The sequence below is a fragment of the Neovison vison genome, chromosome 12 (genome assembly GCF_020171115.1).
Source record: "Neovison vison isolate M4711 chromosome 12, ASM_NN_V1, whole genome shotgun sequence".
NCBI lineage: Eukaryota > Metazoa > Chordata > Mammalia > Carnivora > Mustelidae > Neogale > Neogale vison.
The window spans coordinates 64386235-64406601 of NC_058102.1; the positions used below are offsets into that span (position 1 = coordinate 64386235).

The 20367-nt window shown below is 36.5% G+C and overlaps 1 protein-coding gene across 5 annotated transcripts in view; it reads left to right on the top strand.

Moving 5' to 3' along the window:
* Positions 1-20367, top strand: part of DENND5B (DENN domain containing 5B) — a 201861-nt gene that overhangs the window by 82445 nt on the left and 99049 nt on the right. For 4 of the 5 annotated variants that reach the window (XM_044228352.1, XM_044228357.1, XM_044228358.1 and 1 more), the window contains exons 2-4: positions 985-1050; positions 4133-4242; positions 14912-15578. In XM_044228352.1, coding sequence (XP_044084287.1) covers positions 985-1050; positions 4133-4242; positions 14912-15578 — 843 coding nt within the window. The remainder of the gene's footprint in view (positions 1-984; positions 1051-4132; positions 4243-14911; positions 15579-20367) is intronic. The other variant, XM_044228353.1, reaches the window with a different exon arrangement.

Sequence of the window (20367 nt, forward strand, 5' to 3'; positions counted from 1 at the left end):
AGGAGTTTCAGGTTTTAGAAAAATTGAGAAGATAATAGCGTTCCCGTATACCTCATACTCTCCCCATCCACACAAACACAGTTTTTCCTGTCATTAACATCTTACCATAGTATATTTGTTAGAGTTAACAAATCAGTTGATACATAATTGTTAACTAAAGTCTGTATATATCCTATTCAGATTTCCTAAGTGTTTACTTGAAGTCCTTTTTTCTGTTGGTGGCTCTCGTCCAGTATACCACATTATATTCCGGTATCATATCTCTTTAGGCCCCTCTTGGCTGTGACTGCTTCTCAGACTTCCCTTCTTTTTGAGGTCCGTGATAGTTTGGCAAGTATTCACCAGGTATATTGTAGGTTGCTTCTCTTGGGATTTGTCTGATGTTTTCCCCCAGATTAAAGTAGAGCTATGGGATCCTATGGTAAGACTGTGCTTAGCTTTATAAGAAACTGCCAAGCTGTCTTTCAAAGTGGCTGTACCAATTTGGATTCCTTGTGTTGAATGAATGGATGAGAGTTACTGTCACTTCATGTACTTGTCAGCATTTGGTGTAGTCCATTTTTTTGGACTAAAGCCATTCTGATAGGTGTGTAGAAGTTGGGATGTAATTTTTAAAATTGGTCATTTTGTCTTACTATCTTATTTGATTATGGAAACATTAGCTTTCTCCTGATACTTCTCTTCAAATCATCATTGAGAAGAGTATATGTGCTTTTCCCCCATATGAATAACTGGTACAGATGTTTAAGTAGTATTTCACTTCTTACATTAAAATACAATTACCCATTCTCTATGCCTTCTTATTACTAATAGCTTATAAGCTGCATACTGTTGGTGTTAAGCTACATTCCATTGATGTTAATGCCTCATGTTTATTGCTTTTGTTTAATTTGTTATTCTCATTTTCCATTTTTCAAAGTCATTTTGCTTTTGTGTTTGTGTTTCATTGTTTATAAAGTTTTTTGTTTCTGTTACATTATGTAGTTTTGTACCAATGGCTAGAAGCAGATCGTCATGGCAAGAGCCAAGATGCTGCAAATACGACTTCAGGTAAAAATAAAAATAAGATTAAGAATGAGGTGTAGAAATCACTATTTTAAATCACCCCAAGCCCATCATAATTGTTTTTTTCCCCCAGTTTTGTTTGGGCAAAAATAGGTATTATTTTATATTTCTTTTCTCTCATCTGCATCTTAATTTTTTTAAAGACATCATTTGCTTCAAGCCTTGAAAAAATTATTCACTAGTCTTAAGCTCTCTTGGCAGATATATCCTATTTTCTTCAAAGGAAAGGCTGAATTGACGCTTAAATTTAGTAGCAGATTACTTGGCAGTGTTACCTGGAATTAAGTTTATATATATTTGTAGTGGGGGATATTAATATTTTCCCAAGTTTATAATCTTTGTTCATTTCAGGATAGTGTTTAAGAGGTGGATTTTAAGTTGAGTAAAAAATGCTTATGTATCATTTCAGTTTCCTGGGAACCCAAATTCTTAGACTGATTTCATTTCTCCTGCTACGTCCTAGAGTAAATTCTAAATTAGAAGTCATTTATAACATGGGTTCAAAAAGGAGAAGACTAGGTTTTTCCCCTCACCTCTCATCTCCAAAAGGCATCATCAGGATTCTCTTCTTTGGTAATAGTAGTGATAACTATATCCACTCATGTCTAAATCCTTAACAGTGTTATCAGAATTTCTACATAATTGGTTCTTCCATGAATTTACATCAAAACAGTATTTGCCAAGACAGCTATATATACACAATGACCTTTTCTCTTGCCCCCCTTTCTTGGCAGTCTAGTAGGTGGTGTGTTGGCAGCAGTGGTGGTGGTTCTGTTTTTCTTAGATTCATGTTTCTGTTTCATGAGTCTTTCCATTTTCTTGTTTTTATAAAAAAAAATTTTCTGTCTTTGAAAAGGGTGGTTTTCCTTCTCTATCTTCTGGGTGATTCCATTGTGCTTCAGGAGGGTGTGATGTTCTTTAGTTAACAGAATGTTATATTGAAAATGGTACTGTCATGGCTTTTCTGATTTATCCTCTGTCCCATAAATAACTTGATATATGAATGAAGATAATGTTACTATTTAACCAAACTTAGGCAGGACGTCATTAAAAAAAGGTAAGTGTTGCAAGGAGTTATATCTTGCATTATGTGCTGTTTCTTCTGCCATGATAGTATTTCACATTTTATTTATACTTAGATAAAAATAAAAATTTCTGGTATATGTTGGTGGGTGGAGAGGCATTATTGTTTGCTGTATATTGTCTGAGGGTGTCCTGTTCCTGTGTCAGTAGCAGCGTCAGCAGCATAGACCTTTAGAACCAAGTTTTGTGTTTTCTGTGACTTAAAGTGAAGTGAAAAGTGGTCTTTTTTTTTTTTTTTTTAAGATTTTATTTATCCATTTGAGAGAGAGTGAGAGCAGGAGAGATCACTGAGGGAGAAGAAAAGGGAGTAGCAAACTCACTGCTGAGCAGGGAGCCCGGCATAGGTAGGGCTCGATCCCAGGACCCTGAGATCATGACCTGAGCTGAAGGCAGACGCTTAACCAGCTGAGCCACCCAGGTGCCCCGGGTCTTTTGCTTTTCTTTTTTTTCCTTTCCTTTTCTTTTCTTTTAATGAAGAAATGAATAACCTAAAAATTCTTAGTGTTTCCCTGAGAATCTAGTGTCAGCTTAAAGAATGTTATTTGCCCTTCCTCAAGTCAGGTATTCTGAACGCTGACTCTTTCTTCAGGCACACTGACTCATGGACAGCTCCACAGTTTTCCATTGACTTTGTAAGCTTACTCAAGAGGCATATTGCCAAAACTCATAAACTATCCTCAGGGATACTTTTGACAGTTTTTCTTCTAGAAGTGAAAGCTTTCTATCTATCTCTTAGAAGATAGAAATATGGAGTAGAAAGATACAGATGAAACATTTGCCTAGGTAAGTAAGAATTATCCAAAGGAAAATGATCATTAGCCAGGGCTTAAATTAAAAACAGTACATTAGTTGCTGCAGCAAATCTGTTTAAACTATGTGCCTTTATTCAGAAAAGCTTCTGTGTATTTTATATTGCAGTTTCCAACAAGATTTTAGAGTGTAACTTTTCCCTCCTTTTGTGGTCTGTTAAGTTTCGCAATAAAAGGTGTTTTATATCCATCTTTTCAAATTTTTACCAAAAATGGAAACTGAGTCTAACTAGATGCCCAATTGTGATTTATAAATTACTTGGTATTTTTACTTCTACAAATAGTGGTAAGTAGTATTTATCTCTTGATATTAATAGTTTGTGTTTTACACTTAATTAGAACTTAAATAGAAAAAAAAACACGAGACAGAATGATATTGCAACATCTTCTAATTCTTCATTCTCAACTTTGTGGCATTGAGAATTTAAGAGCCATTCGTTTTAACATATTTTATGGAACTAAGGCATTTGGGGGAAACCGGTTTCATGGGAATTAATTTGGTCAAGGAGGTAAAGAACTGAGCTGACAGCTATAATTGAGGTTTTTTTATATGTAATAATCAAATATAGCCTGCCTTTGTCTTTCCCAAATTTTGACAGGTGAGGAATTTGGCTTAGAATAGCTTGTTTCTTTTCATAGGTTTGGTGTTGTCTACTAAACTAGACAACTCAGTAATGATGTTTCTGATTCTGTTAATTCTGTTACTTGTAAAAGCCTGGATATAGTTATATTTGTTAGATTTCTGTGGGAGCTCAAGCAGAATTGCCTTATGTGAGCACAGCAGCATTGTGTCTGTCCAGGTACTGAATCTCAGGATCAGAAGTATGATTCAGGATGTTCTGTTAAAAAATTAGATGTTTCCAAGTAGGTTTTTTTATCACCACATACTGAAATGAGGACAGTAATTAGGTTACAACAAAGATTATTTGAATAGATCTTTATTTTTAGTACAGTTGTCTGGCCAAGATGTTGAAATTCAGATTCTGAAGTTTTAAATGCATATCTTTTATTAACAGTTCCTTTTCAGTTGTCCACTGAGAATTTTTACAACTCAGACTGTTAGAGGTAGAAATTGAATCCAATTTCAACATTATCAGTCAATATATCTACAAAATAAAACTATTACATGCTTTTGAAAAAATTCTAGGTATCAACTAATTAATTATTTGTTTTAGGTGAAAATTTTGACCAGAGTCCTTTGAGAAGAACATTCAAATCCAAAGTGCTGGCCCACTATCCTGAGAATATAGAATGGAACCCTTTTGATCAAGATGCAGTGAACATGGTATGTATTTTTTTTTAATCTTTAACCTTCTTTTTATTTTGTTAAGAATGACACTGTTGGGCACCTGGGTGGCTCAGTGGGTTAAGCCTCTGCCTTTGGCTCAGGTCATGATCTCAGGGTCCTGGGATCAAGACCCACATTGGGCTCTCTGCTCGGCAGAGAGCCTGCTTCCTCCCCCTCTCTCTGCCTTTCTCTCTGCCTTCTTGTGATTGCTCTCTGTCAAATAAATAAATAAAATCTTAAAAAAAAAAAAAGAATCACAGTGTTTACCTTATTTCATTTAATGTTTTAAATAATTCTTTAAGATCAGTAATATTGTCCTTGTTTTATAGATGTGGAAAATGAAGCTCATAGAACTTAAGTTACTTTTCTCACAGTCCCCAGGGCAGATAAATGTGTATAACGGAATCTCAAAGCCCATTTTCTTTTTTTAAAGTTTTTATTTAAATTCCAGTTAGTTAACATACAGTGTAATATTGGTTTCAAGTGTACAATATAGTGATTCAGTACTTAAATACATCACCCAGTGCTCATGACAGGTGCATTGCACTCCTTAATCCCCCTCACCTGTTTCACCCACCTCCCCTCTGGTAACCATCAGTTGGCTCGCTATAGTTAAGAGTCTGTTTCTTGGTTTATCTCTTTTTTTCCCCCTAGGCATGTTTATTTTGTTTCTTAATTCCACAGATGGGTAAAATTATATGGTTTTTGTCTTTCTGTGACTGACTTATTTCACTTAGCATAATGCTCTCTAGCTCCATCCATGTTGTTGCAAATGGCAAGATCTCAATTCTTTCTGATGGCTAGTAGTATTCCATTGTGTGTACATATAAAACTTCCTTATCCATTCGTCATTTGATGAACACATGGGCTGTTGCCATCATCTGGCTGTTGTAGATAGTGCTGCTATGAACATCTGGGTGCATGTATTCCTCAAAGCCCATTTTCTTTTCCTACTGTTAAGCTGTGTTTGTGTTCGTATTCATTCATACATAGATGATTTGATAAATGGTAATATTTGTTTGCCTGGAGAGTTGCCAGATAGAAGGAATACAGTTACAGTTTTCTTACTTCAAGGAATGTTGTATGATGGGCCTTTAATGTGTCATATTCACAAAGTAAGGAGGAAAAGGAACCTGAATTCATCATTTAGACATTCGTAGGAATTTTCTAGACATTAGTAGGGATTTATTTATAAGGAATTTGAATTAATGCAGTGAGTTACCATTGGTGGTTATAAGTCCCTTTAGAGAGTCTTAGAAATAATCATAGTTTTCAGATTATTTAAGAAGGGTCCCGCTAGATGCCTGGGTAATATTTTGGGATTCCATGAATGGAATTCTGTGATTATAAAAATCAGGGTGCTCCAAAGTGAGCAAATCAGAGATCAGGCATACTTGGCACAGAAATAATTAAAAGTGGACTGAGACACTGGTAGGTATAGTTCTTTTTTAGTATTTTAAAGGTAGAGCTAAAAGATGCCATTATGATATGATACTGTAAGGGAAGGAAATTAATAGATAGTAGATAACCTGCTAGGTATCTCATGTCCGTTACTTTACATACATGCTGACATGTCCCCTGTAAGAGTTCTTTCTCATATTTTACGGAGATTACTAACCCAGAATTATACAGGGAGTCTCAGGTTAAATCCAGATAATTTTTACTCTGTAGCTTACCTTTCCCCATCTACATGCTGCGTCCCTCAAAGAAAAATAATGTAACTTAGTTTTGACCTATACCAAAATGATGTGGGTCACATTGGACCTTTTGTGGTATTTCTGTATCACAGTAAATTCATTCCAGTCTGAGTTTGCTACAAAGAGGGAGTAGCGTGGTACTTTTTCTAATAAGTACAAATGCACTCTGACTTTGATTCTTCACAGAACATAGTGTAGTTATTTCTTTAATCAGAGATGCCATTTTGCTGGAAGTTAATACTGTGGAGCCTAGCCTCATCTTTGGTGAAGACCGTACCATAAATACTAAGTGGAACACAACTGTTTGCCATATTTATGACACTTGGAGGAGCACAGGGAAGCTTCTGACTAAAATAGTCAACAAACAGCAATGATGAAAAATAATTTATTAGCTGCTACGCCAGCAAATTAATAGAAAAATATTTTTAAAAAGAGTGAATGAAGCAAAGGAAACCTAGATAAGAATGTAAATAGATTACAACACTTGACTTCTTAAATTTGAAGATACTCAAAATACAAATTCATCTGTGACAAATTAGAATGGTTTTTACTACAGTACAAATCCATAGTCGTTTGGAACAAAATGCCACACTTGGGGTGTTTCCTTTCTGTTAATCATTTGAATGCATTAGTAGTGAGACATCCATGATAGTTTTAGCCTTGGTCTGTAAAGCATTCATCTTTAAAGCAGTTACCAGCTTCCTTAATCTGTTTTTGTTATTTTCTTTCTTCTTGCCTCTGGGATTATTTTACGTAGGCAGCCGGAGTCTCCTATGAAGAATAAACACATAGGCTTGTGTTTTGACAGTTAAGCATCACATAGCATTTTGGTTATTGCTGCAGATCTAAAAGGATTTGCTGACATTCCATGAAAATCTCTGAAAAACATCCCATTAAACTAGTCTGCATTTGGGTCATAGATTTACTGCCCTTACTTTCCTCTGATTTTTTAGCAAATACACTTGTATGAAGCTATAATTTATTCCCATCTAAAGGTGTAAAGCTTTCTTCTTGCCTTTAGCAAAATCCTACTCCATCAAGTCACCACCTTCTATAATATCAGTCATTTCTTTTCTTTTTCTTTTTTTTTTTTTTTAATTTATTTAACAGACAGAGATCACAAGTAGGCAGAAAGGCAGGCAGAGAGAGGGAAGAGAAGCAGGCTTCCCACTGAGCAGAGAGCCTGATGTGGGGCTCAATCCCAGGACCCTGGGATCATGTCCTGAGCCGAAGGCAGAGGCTTTAACCCACTGAGCCACCCAGGCGCCCCTCAGTCATTTCTTTAACAAGCAACAGTGGTACTTTGAAAAAGGGTCATTAATTTCATACAGAAATTAAATCCTCCAAAGCAGTGAACTTTGTTAAATTTAAAAAAAAGAAAGAAAGAAAGAAATTCCATGAGTGCTGTGCAAATATAATAGAAAATAAATGTAAATGACAGGTGAAATTGTTTTGAATTAATTGTTTCTTTATATCTCTTTTGATTACTGATTGAGAGATTTTCATGAAAAAAAAAAGGGAAGGGGGAAGTATCATAAAGCAAAACAATACAACAATCCTATACCTAGAACTAACACATTTCAACATTAACAAATTTGCTTCAGATCAGTTCTTTTTCTCTGAAGCAGAGAATTGCAAGTGGAACTGAAGTTCCCCTGCCTCCCCTTACCCCATTTCAGATCTCTTTGAGATAATCTGCATATTGGCATTCATGACTATTTAATGTTCTGGTCAGTAGATTTTATCCTTAAGAATGTAGTGAAGCTAGGGATTGTTAGAAAGAAAATATGATCAATACCTTTTTAAGCAACCTATATGAAATATAAAGATTCTGTTTTGTTAGTCAATTCTAAATGAAACATCTGATATATGACATTTTAAGTAACAAAGACTCATAACTATTAAAAAGCTGTTTATAATCTATAAAGCTCTAAGTTTATAATTTACTGTTTACTTTGATCACAAGGGTAGGGTGGAATATCGAGTAAAGGGTAAAGGGTTGACCGAAAAAAAGCCATTCAGATGCCCATCTTGTAAGATTCAAAGGAAAAAGAGCTATATATACTTTTTTTTTTTTTTTGAAGATTTTATTTATTTGAAAGAGTGAGAAAGAAGGGCATGAGCAGGGTGGAGGGGCAGGGGAAGAGGGAGAAGCAGGTTCTTCATTGAGCAGGAACAGACTCAGCAAGTACTTGAATTTTAGATGGATAACCCTTAATTAGATTAATAGTTTTGACATTAGAATTAAATAAGACCTCATTTTCATCCAAGTTTAATTTCTTGTCCCACAATGAAACCATAGGAATGAGGCTTTAATCCAGCCATTACTAGGGGAGCCCAGTTTTCTTATCTTTGCAGCTAGAATAGTCACAGACATCTCAAACTTAGCATATCCAAAACTGAACTCACAGTCTTCCCACCAGCCTTGGTCAGTGAATGGTACAGCCATCCACCTAGTTGCCTAAGCTGAAAATCTGGCATTATCGTTGAAAGTTCTCACTTTCTTACCTTCTCCTGTATGCAATCAGTTATCTATCTACTTCTCTCTGTTTTTATACACCCACCTTAGTCCGAACCCTCGAAGTCTCTTACTGGACTTCTGCTCCTATCCTTTCCATTCTTCACACTAACGCTGCTTCTTCTGTGGCCACTTCTCTTGGGAAGCCTCTTCTACTTCTCTTTCCCCTGCTGAATTCTTACTGACCCTTCAGGTTTCATTTTAAACACAATTTTTTCAGAGAGGCATCCCTGACCACCTTTCTACCATTGTCAGTTCCCTTCAGGTTCTCTTAGGACCTGTTAGCTCCTTGTACCTTTTTGTACCTCCTTGTACCTTGCAGCCTATCATGGTTGCAAGTAAATAATTGATTAAAGTAGGTAGTTATCAGCTCTGTGTCTCCTGCTGTAATGTAAGCATGGTGAAGACAGGCACACTCTCTCTTAATTCGTTGCTGTATCCCTACTTTCACACATGGTAGAGGCTGAAGTCACTGAATAAATGAAAGAATGTTTGCTTACTTACAATACTTCCCCTTCCTGTCTTTGTCTTTTCAGGTGTTACTTCCTCTGCAAAACCATCTTAAGCAGGAGTAGTTAGGTGCTCTCTCTTCTCAATTTCTATAATGTCTTGAACATACCCTGCAGCAGCATTGATCACATTATTTTATAACATTATTTTATAATTTATAATATAAATATTTTATAATAATGTATTTTTTTATTTTTAGAATTTATCTCAAGTGGCTTCACAGCTATTACAACTATGAAACAGACTAAGAAGTTCTCAGTTTTCTAGATTAAAACTAGGTGTTATATGTTGGAGCTGGAGTTATTCTTCAAGGTGTAGAACTCTGTAACTTTTACTTAAAAATCTTGTCAATCCTTATGCCTATCAATATTTTAGAACTGAGATTTTTTATCTCTACCACCATGTGTTTGATTTTTCAAAGCAAGAGATTGTGATTTTGGCCTCATCACAGTCTTTACACATAGAATATGTTGTTGGGAGTTTTTTAGTCACTAGAACCTTCCCTGTTTTAAATTCAGCACCATTTTATATTATATATCACATTATTTTATTGGTTTGTGTGTTTGTCTTTTTTACCAGACTGAACTTTTTGAAGAGATTATTTCCATATTTGTCTTTTGAATTACCAAGATCTAATGTAATATATGACATAAATATTTATTCAAGGAAAAAGGAGGGAGAAAGGGAATGAAGGGAGGAGAAAGGAGGAGCAAACAGACCTATAATTTATCTTTCATTTGTATAATAAGAGAAGGCATAGAAGTCATAACACTATAGGAGATGGAAAAAGGAATTGTAAAAATTCTAGCCAAACCACCTGAAATAGTCCAGAGAGATAATAAGGACATGTAGTCACTCAAGGATGGGGATACACAGCACTGTGAGCTTACTTTCGCTAAAATAATCAGATTACAAGTGGCAGTCAGGTAAACAATGACAACCCTAAATGTTCAGTTGTTTTATTGTAGGAGAGCGGGTTGGAGAGGGGAGTAAAAGTAAAAGACAGTATTAGGGAAAAAAAAGATTGTTGAATACCCTAGTGAACGAATCTTGATTTATGGCTCAGGTTTTCTGAAAAATAAACCTGACAATTCATACAAGAATTCCTACTTTTAAAAATGAAAAGGCAGTAGCATTTTCCAAGTCATGGTTCCCAGATTAGAAATATAATTCATTCTTTTTTGGATTTGTAGGAAGAGAATTTAAGAATTCTTACATCTGTTATCTGTAGCATAGAAAGTCATTCTTTACTTTGAGCACAACTTTTGGCAAGCTTTTCCTGTAAATGTTTGAATGCATGCTCAAGAAAGCTACAAAACCTTAAGGGAATATTTGGCAGCTGTGCAAAAGCAGTTGAAGCTGTAATTTTGTGGTTTATGATGTCAGAAAAGCCTATCAATTAAATCAAATCTTTATTTTTACTTTGGAGGTCACCACATTTCTGTATTGCCTACTACGTGTAAGAAGAAAACTATAGGCTTAACCAAGAGAGGAGCTAAATCTGATCCTACCTACCCCTAGCTGTTGTTTTTGTTTGTTTTCTTGTTCATTTGTTTATTTATTCATTCAACAAATATATATAAGGCATGCACTATCCCAAATAAATATTTGAGCATAGCCTGGAGCAAGAGGGATTCAGAGCTTCTTCCTATAATCTTTATTGGCTATAGTAGATGTGTCAGATGAGGTTTTAGTCGTAAATCACCAGAGGATCTCCTCCTGTTATAATGAAAGCAGTTTTAATGTGAAGATATGACTATGAAAAGGTCCTGCCATGGCCTTTCCTTACACAGCTATTCCCAAGATTAGGAATAACAATTTTCCTCTAACAAATTCAGGTATTTGTGTGTTTTACCTAACTGTGTGTCTTATTCTATCCAGATATACATAGTAGTTTAATTCTTTTAAGCATATATAAAAATAATTATGTAAAGCTACCTTAGTTATTTCTAGGTCTCATATTCAGTGATATGAATTACAAAGACATTTTCTCTAACCTAATAATAGTAACCTTCATGGTTTTTGCTTTTTGTATCTATTATCAGTCACCATTTATGGCCCCAAATAGTATTTGGTACTCTTATATGTTTACAGTCATAGCAGTATAGCACTAGTCCTTGAGTCATTTACAATCTAGAGATCCAAACAAAATAGAGAAACTAGTAATGTGTACCAGTTTATAATGTAGCATTTGTATACAGCAGTCCAAGACTTTCATTTCTTGCCCCTTCACTAAAGACTTTCTAGAGGAAAAGTGACATTTTAATGGCATTTATAGGATGAAAACACTATTTTTTAATGGAATGATAAGGGAAGATTCTTTAAGATAGTGTTTATGTGCAAACTTCAAATAAGGGAGTGTCTGGACTCTGAAAAACAATCTGAGGGGTTTGCAGTGGCGGGGGGGTGGGAGGTTGGGGTACCAGGTGGTGGGTATTATAGAGGGCACAGCTTGCATGGAGCACTGGGTGTGGTGAAAAAATAATGAATACTGTTTTTCTGAAAATAAATAAATTGGAAAAAAAAAAAAAGGGAGTGTCTCTATTACCTATTGCTATATAGCAGACCACCCTAGTATGTACTGTTTAAGAGGCTTAAAACTTGGGCTATGGGTTAGCAATTTTTTTTTTTTTTTTTTTTAAATAAAAGGCCAGGTAATAAGGTGCCTGGGTGGCTCAGTGGGGTAAGCCTCTGCCTTCGGCTCAGGTTATGGAATGGAGCCCTGCATTGGACTCTCTGCTCACAGGGAGTCTGCTTCTCTCCCCCCATCTCGCACCCCCCACCCCACCTGCCTCTCTGCCTACTTGTGATCTCTCTGTCAAATAAATAAAAATAAAATCTTTTAAAAAAAAAAAGGCCAGGTAATAAATAGTTGAGGCATTTTTTAGGCCATACCATTTCTGTCAGTTACTCATTCATCTCTGCGGCTGTAGTGCAAAAATAGACACGGACAGTGCTTAAATGGATGAGCACTATTGTGTTCCAATAAAATTTTATTTACAAAAGCAGGTGGCAGATTGGATTTTACCTAAGCCCTAAAGTTTTTTGACTCTTTCTTTTTTAAAAATATATTTTATTTATTTATTTGAGAGAGAGAGAGAGAGAGAGAGAGAGACTGCTCAGGCAGGTAGAGGGAGAACCAAGCTCCTTGCTGAGCAAGGAGCCGGATCTGAGGACTTGATCCCAGCGTCCTGGGACCTTATCAAGGACCTTGATCCCAGGACGCTGGGGTCATGACCTGAGCCGAAGGCAGCCACTTAACTAACTGAGTCACCCAGGTGTTCCAAGTTTGTTGATTCTTGATTTAAAACAACGAAACTATTAACTTAGCTTACAAATCTGCAATTTGGGTAGGGTTTAGCAAGATAACCCCTCTGCTCTACTGAGTATCAGTTAAGAGTGGCTCAAAGGGTAAAGACTGGAGTCATCTGAAGGTTCACTCACTCATAATATATCTCCAGGGCTGGGAACATCATTAGGGAATCCTGTCTCTCTCTGATCTAGAGACCATGTAGTCTCTAGCTTGGTAGCTTCAGGTTAGTTACATTTCTTACATGTTGGCTCAGAGCTCCTAGTGTCTGTGACCAGAGAGAGAGTGAGAGATGGAAGTTGTATTGCCTTTACAGCCTGAAAAGTCACTCATTTGTTACTTGTTACCTTCATTACATTTTACTTGACTAGACCAGGAGTGGGCAAACTAGCCCTTAGGCCAAATCCAACTGGCTACCTATTTATAAATAAAGTTTTTTTGGAACAAAGTCATGCCCATTCCTTTATGTATTGTCAGTGGCTGCTTTTATACTACAGTGGTAGTGCTGTGTAGCTGTGACTAACATTTTAAGGCCTGCAGAGACTAAAATATTTATTAGCTGGCTTTTTACAAAACAAGTTTTCCAGTCCTGGGTGTAGGCACTTTCAGTGAGCCATCCATGGTCTTTAAACATTGGGGTGCGTGTGCCCCTTTGGATCACTGCATTTGTATCTTTGGCATAAATTCCCAGTAGTGCAATTGCTGGGTCATAGGGTAGCTCTATTTTCAACTTTCTGAAGAACCTCCATACTGTTTTACAGAGTGGCTGCACCAGCTTGCATCCCTACCAACAGTGTAGGATAACCTCCCCTCATCTTGCATTCTGTTCCCACCCTCAGAAAACATGTGTCACTTCCTCAGACCTTCATGTTCTGTCTTGTGGGCTTCTGCACATGTGTCCTCTCTGCCTTCTCTTCATCTCACTAACACCTATACTCATCTTCAGGTTTCCACTTAGACTTTTATTTTTTTCTGGTACCTCCTTCTTCTTTTTTTTTTTTTTTTAAGATTTTTTTTATTTATTTGACAGAGAGAGATCACAAGTAGGCAGAGAGAGAGAGGAGGAAGCAGGCTCCCTGCTGAGCAGAGAGCCCGATGTGGGACTCGATCCTAGGACCCTGAGATCATGAGCTGAGCCGAAGGCAGCGGCTTAACCCACTGAGCCACCCAGGCGCCCCCTCCTTCTTTTTTAAGTGATGTCATCCTGTGATGTTTTTCCCATGGCAGTCTGCATTTACGCTATCATAGCACTTCCCATTCTTTATTTACAGTTCATGATTTTTTTAGTCATCTGCTGTCCTTACTGGACTGGAAGCTCCATAGGAGCAGGAACATGTATGTCTGTCTTTCTAACCTGTACCACCATCATAAGATCTGGCTCATAAAGACACTTAAATAAGTGTTTGTTGACAGTTTGAATGATGGACATGTGACTTTAAGATGAACTGCATTTTCTTAGTAACATGGGGAGAACAACTAAATTTCACATCAGATTCATTGTTAAGTCTGAACAAGAAAAATATAATAACTGTGGTAAAATTATTTCTATGCAGAAAGCATATTATAGTACAAAAATAGAAATATAAAAATTAATAATAATCATTATGTTAGTATAGTTAAATTACAAGTTTTTTTCCTTTAGGATATTTCAGATTTTCTATAATTTTTTAAATTTCTTTTATTTAAAATGTTTTAAAAAATGAATTCAAATTGCATCTTAAGAATCTTAAAGATGGCATCTTCAGCTCCTCAGGTTTTTATTCCCAAGTTTGACTGAATCCTAGGTCGTTACCAAGACCTAAAGCACAATACCTACTGGAACCAATCTAAAATGTCTTTGTTTATACTCTTCTTTTTCAGTAAATCCAAAAATCATTCCATTTCTAAAGTTTCTCTTTCTAAGATCAAGTTTCATATTGTTCAAAATAGTGAAAATGAGGGGCACTTGGGTGGCTCAGTTGTTAAGCATCTGCCTTCAGCTCCGTCCTGGGATCGAGCCCTGCATCAGGCTCCCTGCTTGGTGGGAAGCCTATTTCTTCCTCTTCCCACTCCCCTGCTTGTGTTTCTCTCTCGCTGTCTCTCCCTCTCCGACAAATAAAATCTTCAAAAAAAAAAAAGTGAAAATGATACTCTTGTTTTTCTTCTTCTTTTTTTCAATTTATCAAATGAGCTTTCATGTACTTACACAATTTCTCTGAAATATTAACATCGTTGCTCAAAAAAGTACTTATATTTAAGTATTTGTAAAGTGTCTTGGAATATTTTGCCTTCAAGTCATTGATAAAGTCAGGCTCAGGGAAGTCACATGCGGTGCTGAGGGTCAGAGGCTTGAGTAAGAGGTTTACTGGGAACAAGTCAAAGATCTTTCCATTCTTAGTCAGACCTTCTGAATGTAATACACAGTAAAGATGGTTCTCCTTGTATATATTTCTTTTAAAAAATAGTTTTATCAGTGTGTCAATGAGGAACTTAAAATGTATTTCTAACTTAAGGCTGCTGCTAATAATATTAAATATGGATAAAACCTCTGTGTCCTTTGGAGACCTGTTGTGTTAAAAACAACAAACATTTTTTCTAGTTTGAAGTTACTTGTGTACTGCATTCTGATCCTTTTCCCCTTTTCTTCCACAGTTGTGCATGCCTAAAGGGCTATCTTTCAGAACTCAGACTGACAATAAAGACCCTCAGTTCCACTCATTTATAATTACCCGGGAAGATGGCTCTCGTACCTATGGTTTTGTTCTGACTTTTTACGAAGAAGTTACCAGTAAGCAGATCTGCACAGCCATGCAGACGCTCTACCAGATGCACAATGCCGAGCATTACAGCAGTGTGTACGCTTCGTCCTCCTGCAGCATGGATTCGCTGGCCAGCAGTATTGATGAGGGAGACACCACTTCCCTTTTGAAACTCCAGCGGTACAACTCCTATGACATCAGCAGAGACACGCTGTATGTTTCAAAAAGTATATGCTTGATCACACCACTGCCTTTCATGCAGGCCTGCAAGAAGTTCCTCATCCAGCTTTATAAAGCAGTAACCTCCCAGCAGCCGCCACCCTTGCCACTTGAGAGCTACATCCATAACATTCTCTACGAGGTACCCCTTCCACCTCCAGGGAGATCACTGAAATTTTATGGTGTTTATGAACCCGTCATCTGCCAGAGACCTGGGCCCAGTGAACTCCCCCTTTCTGATTACCCTCTACGAGAGGCCTTCGAGCTTCTGGGATTGGAGAACCTGGTGCAGGTGTTTACCTGTGTTCTTTTAGAGATGCAGATCCTTCTCTACTCACAAGGTAGGTCCTCCCTAGATTTTAAGTCTCCCCCAGGAAAGTGCACATGAATCCCAACTATTGCATTTCCATGGGGTATATTACTAGAACCAAATAATTAATGGTCAGAGGTCTTCTGTTTTGTGTAAAAGGAACACCTGTTTTAGATGGGACCAGAGGCTAAGATATTACTTCTCTTTGAGGTGTCAGTGGCTGTGAAGAAAAACAGGAAAAGTATACAAAAGCCTGAATCTGGCTGACTTGAGTGTATTTATTTTTTAATGAAAATAGGCCCTTTTTTCCAGGTAGTAACATAATCATAACAAAAGAAACATACTTGTTTTCATAATGGAAGTGAGAGAATGATGTTAGTACCAAGAACATGTAGCTGTCTTATTTTTTGCAGATGAGTAAAGGTTCCCATCAAAACTCAGTTGACATTGGAGGGCGCCTGGGTGGCTCAGTGGGTTAAGCCGCTGCCTTAGGCTCAGGTCATGATCTCAGGGTCCTGGGATCGAGTCCCGCATCGGGCTCTCTGCTCAGCGGGGGGGGGCCTGCTTCCCTTCCTCTCTATCTGCCTGCTTCTCTGCCTGCTTGTGATCTCTGTCTGTCAAATAAATAAATAAAACCTTTAAAAAAAAAAAAAACTCAGTTGACATTGGAAAGGCATAAATGAAATTGTTGACTCTGAAGCTTCCTAAGGCAATCAATTTTGGACCTTTGCCTGTGGGAGATATCACTAGCTGTGGCTCTCTTGAGTCTAACAGTTCTAGTAGAGTTATGTGGGGTGTTTTTGTTTTATTTTGCTTTTATTCCCAAAAGGAAGTTATCTTTGTGATGTTTCTCATTCAACGTTCTCCCAGCACATACTTAAGAAACTTAACAGAATTTGGGTTTTATTTGATGAAAGCATTTATGATGGCTAATATTGAGCTTAAACGTAGAGCACTGGCTCCAACCTGAACATGATTTTGCAGAGAAAATAGAGATGCTCTGTCTTAACGGGTAGCGAATTGAAGGAAAATATAAAATGGTTGTTGCACATTGATAGGTTCTTTGAAAAATGTGGCACAAATATTTGGGTTAGCTTTTTGCTAACTTGTATTTAGGCTAGCAGAATTGTAGTGCAGTCTCCTGATGGCTGCCATCAAGCTTATTTTACCACTTCCCTTTTTTTTCTTTTCTGTTTTAAATTAGAAGTGAGGCTGAGCCAAGTAGGCTATATTTGTACTTCCCCATCTTGTGTGTATGTTGACACTATTTGTGTGTTGACAGCCCTTCACGAGGTTGTATTTTCTTCAGTTTATCCTACGAAATGTTCTTTGATAATGTGCTCTGATGTCTCTATTTTTGTTGTCAGGAAGTTCTCTAATGACCAGTCCAATTTCTCTTTTCCTCTTGCTCTTACTCTCTTAGGGTTTATCATTACCTGCAGGTCACTTGTTTGTATCTAAAACGTGTAACTTAGTAATTCTCTCTTCCTTTCTGTTTCTTTCTTTCTTGCTTTTTTCCCTGAAAACAGTGTACGGGGTAAGGGGTTAGAGAGTTGCTGGAAGGGGACAGGGTGTGGGACTAGATACCCTCAGGTGTATTAACCTGTGAGAAAAAATAATTTCAGTCCTAGATTAACAAAGGATCTTCAAGGTCATTTGGTTCAGTTTTAGCTCTGCCTAGAGAAGCAGTTTGGACCAGAAAGAATATCGGTTTTTAAGTCATAACAATCCTAGATTCAGATCTCTGTCGCATTACTAACTGTAACCATAGCCAAGTTATATAATCTTCCTGAGTGTCAGTTAATTCATCTTTATGGGGATAACAGGATTTTTTCCTTCTTTCTCACTGATTCATTGTGAAGGTTAACTAAGAAAACTACAGCCTACTTTGGGTATAATTAGCACTAAATGATAGCTGATTTATTGTAATTATTATTCATTTTATTAGTCCTACACACCTCTATAAATTATGTATATTTTAGGGGGCGCCTGGGTGGCTCACTTGGTTGAGCAGCTGCCTTTGGCTCAGGTCATGATCCCAGGGTCCTGGGATCGAGTCCCACATCGGGCTTCCTGCTCAGTGGACAACCTGCTTCTCCCTCTACCTCTGCCTGCTGCTCTGCCTACTTGTGCTCTCTATCTCTCTGTCAAATAAATAAATAAAATATTTTTTTAAAATTATGTATATTTTAAGTTGCATGTGTCCACCATATTACTGCATTTAAAGTATAGCTTTGTTAGATTAAATAATCAAGGCATCTGTTAAAGGGTTGAGAGCCTAATAAATGTTCTTTTATACTGAATGTTAGGGCTTTTTTTTTTCTTAGCAAAAAACCCTTTCATTGTCACACTTTCTCTTTTGAAAAGCACTATATGTCTCACTGCATATGGTCTGTCCTGAGCTCTCATCTTTCCGCTTTTGATTAGCTTATCCCAGGCAGTTCATGGAAGCTGTTGAAAAGTTGTAGTTGATTAATATCTGCCAGTTTAATTCAATTTCAAATGAAGAAGCATGAACATGTTTTTGTACTAAATGAGGTGTTTTTTGTGGGTTTTTGTGGGATTTTTTGGTAATTTGGTTTTATCCCGAGAACAATAGGTGAATCCTGAAGTTATAGGACTCTTTCTCTCTTTCTGAGAGACACACACACACACACATTTTAAGTGTCCTACAAAAGAAAGCTTCATATGGTAATTTTATAACCATTCACTGAAATCACTGTTAATTGGCTATGCTTCTCTCTTCAACAATGAGTTATTGCTCTTATCTGTATTTTATTTAAGGGAAGTTGAGGCTCAGGGAAGCCAAATAACCTTCCTGAGATCACATTAGGTAGTGTTGTAGAGTTAAGAATGGGGCTTGGATCTGTCTTTCTCCAGAGCACTTAATCGCCATGTTAACTGTATTGGGCACTGCAATTCACCTTTCCTTATCTGTCTCAATATTTCTTTTTAAATTATTAACTCACTCTACCAATCTGTTACAAAGGGATCATGCTAAATAGCTCTAGAGTATAAAATGAAAGCTCTGTATAAATGCAGATTTTAATACTGGCAATGTTTTTCTCATTAGAGAAAAAAGTTTCATTTAAATGAATGAAATAAGAGTCATTATGTTGATTTATATCTAGTGCCCTCCTTCATTCTTACCGTGTTAAGGGAGTTTTAATAACACCCAATACTCCTGTTCTTATTCACTAATACAGCTATGCCATAAAATTTAAAAACATTGTAAGTGCTAAACAATTACCGTGAAAACCCAAAGTGAATCAGAATAGAAGGGTTTTAGTGATGAAAACTGTCCTTCTAGACTGATTTGAAATTCTGGTCCATAGCCCATTTAAAAAGATTCAGTCTGCTATTTAGAGAGTGTGTATATCACACTCACTTTGTGGTCGTAACTAGCTAGAAATTTTAAGTAGAGAATGCACCCAGGAGGTAGAGGCTCTTTTCCAGGACCCCAAATCAGAAAAGATGACTTTCATGAATTTGAATTTATTGGTCTTTTAACTTACAACTTAACTTTCTGTTTCAGAAATTCTCTATTCAGAGATCATAAAAATAGACATTTTTTCTTAATGTTTTAAAGTTATATTTAGCATTTATGGCCTTAGTCTTAAGAAATTGATTTTTTTAATCGATTTTTCCTTGTTGTAGGGAAGAGATCAAATTTAATATTTTAGAAATATCTCCAACTAGTTATCCTAGTCATTGGATAGACCTCTTTTTTCTTCTTCTGAGCAGGAGTACCATTAATGTCATATAGAAGTTCCTGTATGTGAGGGTATATTTCTGGTGTACTTCAGTTTATTCTGCCAGTCTTTTTGTCCCTCTACTAAATTACTGTAGCTTTAAAGTAAGTCTTGGCATCTGGTAGGATGGTTCCCTGATTACCTTATTTTTTTACCCAAGAAGTAGACTATTTTATTCAATATACATTTTTCACATGTCTATATGTACATTACAATACAAAATAATGACATCATTTTAGCACTTAGCTGAAAGAGAGCCTTCAGAATCATTAATCCTTCAAAGCCATACCATCATTAGAACTTTATAACCTAGATAATGCTGTGCTACAGATAATAACCACTACCTTCTTTTTATTAGAGTTGTGTCAAATCTAATATGAGGACAATGACATATTTTAAATATTTAAAATTTAAATATTTAAAATAAAATATTTAAAAATATTTAAATATTTAAAATTAAATATTTAAAATATTGACTTTTCCCTTCCATGAAAATGCTGTATCTCTCTGTTCTAAGGGTCTGCTTAATGTCTCTCAGTAAAGTTTTACAGTAGTAGATAATTATAAATAATGACAGTTTTGTTTCTTCTATTCCAATATTTCTCACCTTTTATTTCTTTTTCTTGCCTTACTATACTAGGCTCTCCTGTACAATATAGAATAGAATTTATAGTAGCAGGCATCCTTGTCTTTTTCCTGATTTTAAAAAGAACACATTTTTTTGTTTGTTTATATTTTGTTTTTTGAGAGAGAGTGCATGGCGGGAGGGGCAGAGAAAGAGGGGAAGAAGAACCTCAAGCAGGCTCCATGTCCAGCACGAGCACGAGGTGAGGGGTTGGCCTCAGTCTCACAACCCAGAGACTATGACCTGAGCAGAAACCAAGAGGTGGATGTGTAACCAAACCTAGGTGCCACTGAAGAGAACACTTAATGTTTTACTATAGTATAACATTTTCTGTAGTGTTTTTGGTAAGTACCTTATACTAGGTTTAAGAAGTTCCTTTTTTTGTTTTAAAAGACTTTTTTTTAGGGTGCCTGGGTGGCTCAGTAGGTTAAGCCATTGCCTTC